The 7,991-nt window shown below is 48.5% G+C and overlaps 1 protein-coding gene across 1 annotated transcript in view; it reads right to left on the bottom strand.

The window, feature by feature from the left end:
- Positions 1-2,719, bottom strand: part of LOC100945820 (putative ankyrin repeat domain-containing protein 20A5) — a 21,580-nt gene extending 18,861 nt beyond the window's left edge. The window contains exon 1 of the mRNA XM_012810542.1: positions 2,484-2,719. Coding sequence (XP_012665996.1) covers positions 2,484-2,719 — 236 coding nt within the window. The remainder of the gene's footprint in view (positions 1-2,483) is intronic.
- Between the last annotated feature and the right edge of the window lie 5,272 nt (positions 2,720-7,991).

Below are 7,991 nucleotides of genomic sequence, written 5' to 3'. Positions count from 1 at the left end.
TTTTTTTTTTTTAAATCTGTTTCCTTTCCCTAATTCTCCTTTCAATTCCTCTTGCTCTTTAAGTTACCCTGCCTTTGGCCTAAGATTTTGATGAGTCCTTTTGGTATAGGACTAAAAGGATGAGAAGATTGAAGAGCAAGAAGGGGAAAAGATTTTTAATAAAGAAAAAAGAGAAAGGAGAGGGGGTGAGTAAAAGGAAATATTGACAAAAATAAGAGAGGTACAGAAAGGGGGAGATAGGAGTAATAAAGGTGTGCAGTAGGGTCCTTTGACCCAACCTTAAAAACCCCTAACCTATGTGGGTACTGGTTGGGTGGTTGCCTTGTGGTATCAGCTCTTTGTCAGCTTGAGCATACATGGTACCCTTCTCCACCAAATAAAGAAGAAATACAAAAATACTATATATCAAACCAAAACAAAAAAAAAAAAATAGAAAAACTTATGGGATAAAATTGGGGGAAAACCCAAATACTAGGGACATAAACAGTAGCAAAAATGAAGTTCTTATTATTAAAGAAGGCAACAATGGAAAATCATTTTAAACTAGAAAAATGATGAGAAAAAAAGAAAAATCTAGAGGGACAGTGTTGAAATTAAAAGAAAAAAAAAAGCAGTATATATACCTTGCAGAATATTGTCTGGTAACAGGTGATCTTCTGGGGTATGAGATGTTAATCACAATGCTGATAGAGCTATATCAGATGGAGACTGGAGGCCTTTGATGATTTCTGAAATCCTGCAGGGTTGAGAACCTAAATCTCTCCTCAGCCTGCTTAAAAGGCTAAGCAAAAGTTTTCCTAGGAAAGCACTTGTCAATGGGATTGCTCCTGAAGTTGCTGCCCCCTTATCCAGTGTGCCAAAAATGGTCTCACTCTATGCCCCTGAGGGCCGAGGTTATAAGACAGTCCTGCTACTGCCAAACACAGAAATCTCCACTCTTCCCTGGTGTCTCAGTCCTGGCCTTTGGCACTGCTCAGTCACTAGATCACTCGCCCAAGGTTTCCCAGCCCAAGCCTGGGCTTGGGATCCTGAGGATGGAGCCTGCAGGGGTAATTCTCCCACAATGGCTGCACAGCCCACAGCTGAACAATATTAGCTCCATTGTGGCTCAGCAGCTCAGTCTGGGGCCCTAGACAACACTTAAAGTCATCCATACTCTTGCCCAAGTTCTCCCAAGGTAGTTCAACTCAGTGTTCAAGTCCAAAAAAACTGAATAGCCCACAAGGAAGGCCTTCCCCATTTGCAATCTCACTGCTGTTATTTACAGCAATGGCAGCCACAGCCTGAGACTGAATGCAGGCAACCACTTGCCAGTTTTCCACTGCTTTTGTCCTTCCTCCTGGGGTCCAGAAGTCTATTGCTGTCTCCCTGTGTTCCCAAAGGGATGTTTCTGGGCAGAGTCCACAAGCCAGGGATTCCTGGAGTCTTCTCTCCCCAATCTCACCACGACCAGTTGCAAAGAAGCTGTTATTCAGCTGCCAGATGGATAGTAATCTTCACTTCTCTGGAGGCGCATATTCTATCACACTGAGCTCTCTGAACATCTTACAGAACTGCACTATGTACTGTCTCTTGAAGATGTTTTTAAAAAACAGTTAACAGGGATTTCATTTTTAAGTAATTTGTCATTGCAAATTTTAAGTAATTTGTCATTTTTAAGTAATTGCAATTTTAAGTAATTTGTCATTGTTTAAGTAATTTGTCATATGAAATATCACCATAATCAAGTTCTAAATTCTTACATATATTTGAGTGTTCCATTCATTAATCTGGCTCTTCAATTTTTAATAAATGATTAATGTGTGGAAATTATAACAATAGCATATGTTAATATCTAGAAGGGCAGGTCTTTGTTCCCTCCATTACAAAAAATTATTAATGTCATCACAATAGTAAAAGACAGACACCAGGAGTAACTCAAAAGTTTTCAAACCTTAATATTTGTATTCAGCTTATACAAAATTGATAAATATAGAATGAGCTCACATTTTCAGAAAAAGATTAGTCTTTTTATTGAAGACTATGGAACCATCTACCCACATCAAAGCTTCCAAGTTCCCTCAGCACAAAACACATTTACATAGGTATATATTGATAAAAAACACATAACGGATTTTATGCAAAGATTTTGGCCCAGAACACAAAATAGAATGTGATCAATATAGTTCTCTCATTACATAAATGTACATTAAAAATAAAACACTGTCTATACCTAATTGTTTTAAATTTTTGTTAAATAGTTGAAATTATTAATAAAGTGTTCTAGAAGAGAAATGGTGAGTGGGTGGGAAATCTGCCAAGGTTTAGCTTTTGTCCTGCTGCCCTTAAAGAAGGCCTGGGCTGGACCCCACCAGGGTCTCCCCATCCAGGAGCTGCTGCCCCAGGGAGGGAGGCGGCTCTCTGGCCAACAGGGGGCCCGACAGCGCAGCCCTGGGAGGTGTGTACCCCACGCCCCCTCCTGCCCAGTCTGCGGCTCCCGTTACCTGTCCTTCCTGTCTCTCGAATCCAGGACCTCTCTCCTGAAGCACAGGATCCTGTGGACCTTCTCCGCCTGACCTGTGCTGGCAGCTCTGTGAATCTTTCCGAGATCTTTTTTACGAATCAGATACTGCTGCCGATGGAAGGCCCCGGCCCCATCACTGGACCCCACGCTGGTCTTTCTGGGGCTGGTGTAGGGGCGGGAGGGTGACTCGGCCCTGCTCCTCCTGAAACAGAACATCTACGCAGGGGAGGCTGCAGCTTCAGAAACGCGTCACCTCCCACCCTCTCTCCGCCCACCACCCCCACCAGCACAATGCAGTCCAGACAACCCAATCTGACCACAATTTCCAACAAGGAAATAGTGGATTCCAACGTCTAACAAGAATGAATAGGCAGGCCTAGCCGACCCGAGGCAGGCAGAGCCGAGCACCGCCACCCAGCCACCAGCACACGCCTGGCAATGGGCGCCACTGCGCAAGCGCACAAACACCGGGGGAGAAACGGCTGGGGCAGTAACGATCTCCCCAGAGCACAGAGGCGTTAGGACTGATCAGTCCCCACTGTCCGCGTGTGTTCCTTCTGCAGCTGCAGCTCAGCCACCTGCGTGGGTAGGTGGGGCTCACCCCTGGTTGCCTCAGGGTCACTGAGTGCCGCCCACAAGGCCTGTGGGCCTGCAGGCCGACTGCTTCTCCTTGTCCCCTGTCCATAGCGTGGTGGGCAACAATGCTGGGCCCCCTCCACTGCCAGGTTGAGCAGCCAGTCCCTCCCGCTGTGCTGCCCCAACCGAATGGCTGACCAGAGGATTGGCAGCTGCTGTGGCCCGTGGCCCGTGGCCAGGTCTCTCTGCCTCTGCAGTAGGCATGTGGGAGGTTGTTGGGCCGCTGCTGCCCACTCCTTCCAGTCTGAGCCCCAGGCATCCAGGGAGCCTGGAGAAGCACGGGTCTGAGCTGACAGACAGAAGCACACCTCGGATCCCTCCTTCCAGCACACTCTGTGACTGGTGTCACAGAGAAGAAAGTAAGGATGAAGAAAAGTGCATTGATGTGGAGATTAACAAGAACAGGCAGCTGGGAGAGAAAGTGTTAACTTCTGCAAGACAGTTCCCAGAGTTCAGGCCTGTCATTTTTATCATACTCAACTAAAATGGAGTGAAGAGGCCAGAGTAGCATTGTTCCAAAATGTAATCCTATATAATTCAGGCTACTGAAACTGTCTTCTATAACCTGACATGGGTTATATTTCATCTAATATTGCTTAAAGTGATGTGCTGCAACTCTGAGACTAATTTTTCCCAGTACCATCACTCACAAAACTTACCAGCTCATAAAATGTTACTAGTTACTAATTGGCTGTCCTTCAGTCCCATAGAATCTGAGCCCTCATGACTCACCACTCCTCTAGGCAATCCTGGGGGCCCAGACCTTGCCCTTCCACTTCTGCACAGAAAGCCCCTCCTTCACACACCCACACTGAGACAAGATCACCTGCCCTCATCTTGCATGTTAAAGGGAAAGCATCTACTCTAATTGAAAGCTCTGGGAGAAGTGAACAGCTTTCTCACTGGAGGGTGACAGCACGTTGAGTGGGTCTTGTTAAAGGTGCTGTCTTGGCATTTTTCATCAGGGATGGTCACATGGAACTGGCAGGAAGACTCCTATCATATTTCTGTCTTCCCTTACTGCAGCGGTTCTCAACCTGTGTTTGTCCTTTTGGATGTTTATTTTATGTATATGTATTCACATTTACGTAAGTTTCCTTAAATATGCATATATACATATGTGTGATCATGTCAAATACTTATATGGAGTATTCATTTATGTGCATATATTTTTCTCCTCTATGGAAAAAGCTCGGCGCAGAGTGACAGACAGCACTTCTATGTTATATGTACAAACATTTACCTTTTAATTTTAATTTTTATTTGTTGATCATATATTTGTTGTAATATCCACATTTACATGTGTGTGTATATTTATTTCTAGTCATATCTTTGCTTGTGCCCTGTAGCCATGAAAACCTGTACCCTAACAGGCATGCTGTGCTGCCTGGCCTTTTGGAGCTGTGTCTCTAGCACTGACATGCGCCCCCTGGCGTCTTTCCTTTTATTTACTGGAAGACACTGCTGTGTCCTAGACTCCAGGTGGCGGGGCCTTTCTTCCCTGCGGGGTTTGGTTAAAGCTGGTTTCTGCTCTCAAGAGAGCAAAGAACTTACTGTCTGTCTGAGGCAAAGGGCACCCAAAGCCTGTGAGTCCAGATGCTGTCAGGGGTCTGTGAGTCCAGGTGCTGTGGGGGGGTCTGTGAGTCCAGGTGCTGACAGGGGTTTGTGAGTCCAGGTGCTGTGGGGAGTCTGTGAGTCCAAGTGCTGTCAGGGGTCTGTGAGACCAGGTGCTGCCAGGGGTCTTCCAGTCAGAGCCCCTCTGGCTTCTGCCTCCCTAATATTCTTAAAGGAGACAAAACAGCCATGGCCAGACACTTCTCATTTTAGCCTGAGACCCACAGGTCAGCAAGAGGCTGGCAGATGTCGGCTCCCAGGCTTTCTGTCTCGCCTGGGTCTGTGTGCAGCTTCTCACACCCAGAGCAGTGGCTGCACCAGGCAGGGGACAGCCCATGTGTTCCTTCTGGAAGTGTTGAAGGTCACACAGATGGACCAATCAAGCAGCCAGGTGACACAGGACACTCTCCCAAGCCTACTTTCTACTACAATTTCCTCTTTCTATGGGATGTGCCCTAAGGGTTTTGGGTCAGTCCCTTGCAGGATGACACCTGTCTTCTCTTTGCCCTTTCCAGCATCTAAATTCCACACAATGGGCAGCTTAGTCAGGCCAAGCCCCACCTTGGAGCTGTCCCTTGGACTCTGGCCTCGCATTTCCTCCTTTCACTCTAGTGGCCCACAAGGTCTAGTGCTCAGTTTCTGCAGCTTCCTGTGTGCAGTGTGGCATCCCAGATGGCCATCCATGTGACCTCTGAGTTACAAGTTATGTCCTTACGGTCAATCATTCATTCAAGGGTCACTTGATATCCTGTGCTTGCAAAGCAGTGTTGTCAGGGTGGATATGCTGCATGTGGCAGTTTGAGTGTACATGTCTGTTTGATTGTGTCTCTCTGTGTGTGAGTGTGACACACACATCCCACTCTGAGGAGCTCAATCTGGAGGAGAGGGTCACCCAGGGCATAAACGACTGAAGTAGGAATCAGATGCACAGTGCAGGCAAAGGGGGCAGAGGTCAGGGAAGAGGTGGGAACAAACTTTGTGGAGTGAGGGGCCTCTGGGCTGGGTCCTAGAGGTGAAGAGTATCATACCTGGGCACAGTGGCAGGAGGAGGAAGGGCTTTCTGAGGAGGGAACTGCTGGGCTCAGAGGGCAGGGGCGTGTGTGCCAAGGGTCAGGGAACACAAATTTTTCTGGGTCTGACTCTGGCTGTTCTCAGAGTCTCCCTTCTGGAGTTGGGGACATTTAGTGTGGCTCAGGAGACCTGGCCCACAGACAGCACCCTCCTTTCTGTCCAAGGAGGGTGGCTGAAGCCAGGAGGGGACACAATTGCTCCCCACAAGGCATGGCAGCAAGCTGTGGTAGAAGATGGGGCACAGATGTGCCCAGGCTTCCGCTATGCTCTCAGCCTCCACCCCAAGCACTTCTCACCCCTTAAGCCAGTTGTCTTAGTTGAAGCTTTGGGGAGCAGCAAGGGCCCACACCTGAGTGAGAATGATGAGGTATAGACTCTGATGGGAGTGCACATTGATTTTGTCAACCCACGTTACTTTATTTCCCCAAGCCCCAGAAAGTCAGAGGCAGGACTGAGCACAAGCTGAGGTCCAGACTCTGGAAGAAGTCCAGGGGCTTCCCTTTAAGAGCAAGTCATAAAGCCAACGTGCACTCTGGCTGCAGAGGCCCACTGCTTCCTACCAGGGAACCTGGTCATAGTCCTGGTGAGAAGGCACCTCTGGGAGTGGCTACCCTGCAGCGCCTGATGTGACTCGGGGCCTCTCAGGCTGCTGTGTGGCCTGGGCGGGCTCCTCCCACACGCGCGGACTGCTGCTGGCTGCCCGGAGGGGCAGGGACAGCTCCAAGGCCAGGTCCTCCCTCTGCGCCAGGTGGACTCTCCTCACCTCCAGCTTCAGGGAGCTCCCAGCTCCTCACCATCTCGGCCACTTGCCTCTGTTGGGTGAAGTCTGTCTTCCTGCCATCCACAAGTGGAGATGCTGGGAGCCACCTGGGAGTGTCAGATGTGGAATGCAGAGAGGTGACCTTGAGCTTTCTCATCTCACTCTTCCTTGAGCCTGCCACGTGATTATGACCATGACCTTTGTCAGCCAGATACTCTCTAGGCACCAAAACCCACTCCTCGCTTGGGTGGATGTGAGCTCCCTCTGGGGAGTGACCTCATGATTAACTAACAATGACACAGGGTTCCTCGAGTTCATGCTGCCACATTAATGCACAACAGTGGCCAATTATATCACTGCAGTTGTCATGTTTAATAATTTGGAACAATTATTGAATGATTAAAGCTTACCATATTTCATAATCTCTCACCTAATCCTGATCTTTCCTGAAAACCAGAGATATTTATATAGGATGTATTTTTTAGAACGAAGCTCTCCTGTTCCTTTATCCTCACTGTGTTCTGAGCCCTGAGTGCACCTGAGGGCCGGCTCCTGCGGCAGATCCCTCTGCGGTACAGCCTGCTGCACAGCTGCCTGTCTGAGGTGGAGGGAGGGTGGGCTGACCGAGAAATTGACCCCCAGCTTAGCAAACTCTTGGAAAGAAGCTAACAATAAAGCCCAGGGCAAGAATAGTTGGTGTGTTGAGAAGACATGGTCGAATGTCAGCATCTGGATTTGGGTTTCATGAGGGGATCCAGCTCTGGGGCTCAGGGACCCTGTGGGGTCACAAGGGACACAGTTCCCAGCCTCACTGGGAAGGGCATCTATCTGTGCCTTTCATGGCCAGTCCTTGGCCCCATCCTGTCTTGTTTGCTCACAAGAGAAATGTTCCCTTGGCTGTTCATGGACACAGATGCCCTTTCTTATAATTTTTGGATCGAGAGAGAGGTCAGTTTGACCAAGAAGAGCTGATACCCAGATCTGCAGACATCAAGACCTAGGTACATGTGATGTTCTCCTGAGACTCTCCAAACTCAGGGCATATCCTGATTCTTCCCGCCGTGCTTCAGAATGAGATGACAACCTGCCCCTAGAGCCCTCCTTGGCCCTGACTCCTGGGGTCACTGAGGCAGAGGGTTTTTCCCAGCCAGGAAGAGATGATTCTGTGATGTCTCGAGGTATCCCAGCCCAGACACCCACATGGGAAGGCTGCTGTGAGAGGGTGCCTACTCACACCCCTCTGCCACCAAGAGTGTTTAAATAGTTTTAGAAACTGAGGCATGAGGGTGGGGCCAGGGATGCACAGGGCAGCTTGGATATAATACCAGGGGTCCAAGGGGACTTTCAGTTTAGAAGAGAAGACTAAACCTGATACAATGACTGTTGTCTTTTTCTTTTCTTTTCTTT

This window comes from Otolemur garnettii, unplaced genomic scaffold, assembly GCF_000181295.1.
Source record: "Otolemur garnettii isolate 467f Iridium unplaced genomic scaffold, OtoGar3 scaffold00136, whole genome shotgun sequence".
NCBI lineage: Eukaryota > Metazoa > Chordata > Mammalia > Primates > Galagidae > Otolemur > Otolemur garnettii.
Note: the sequence above shows the minus strand (reverse complement) of the source record. Positions and strands in the feature narration are given on the sequence as shown.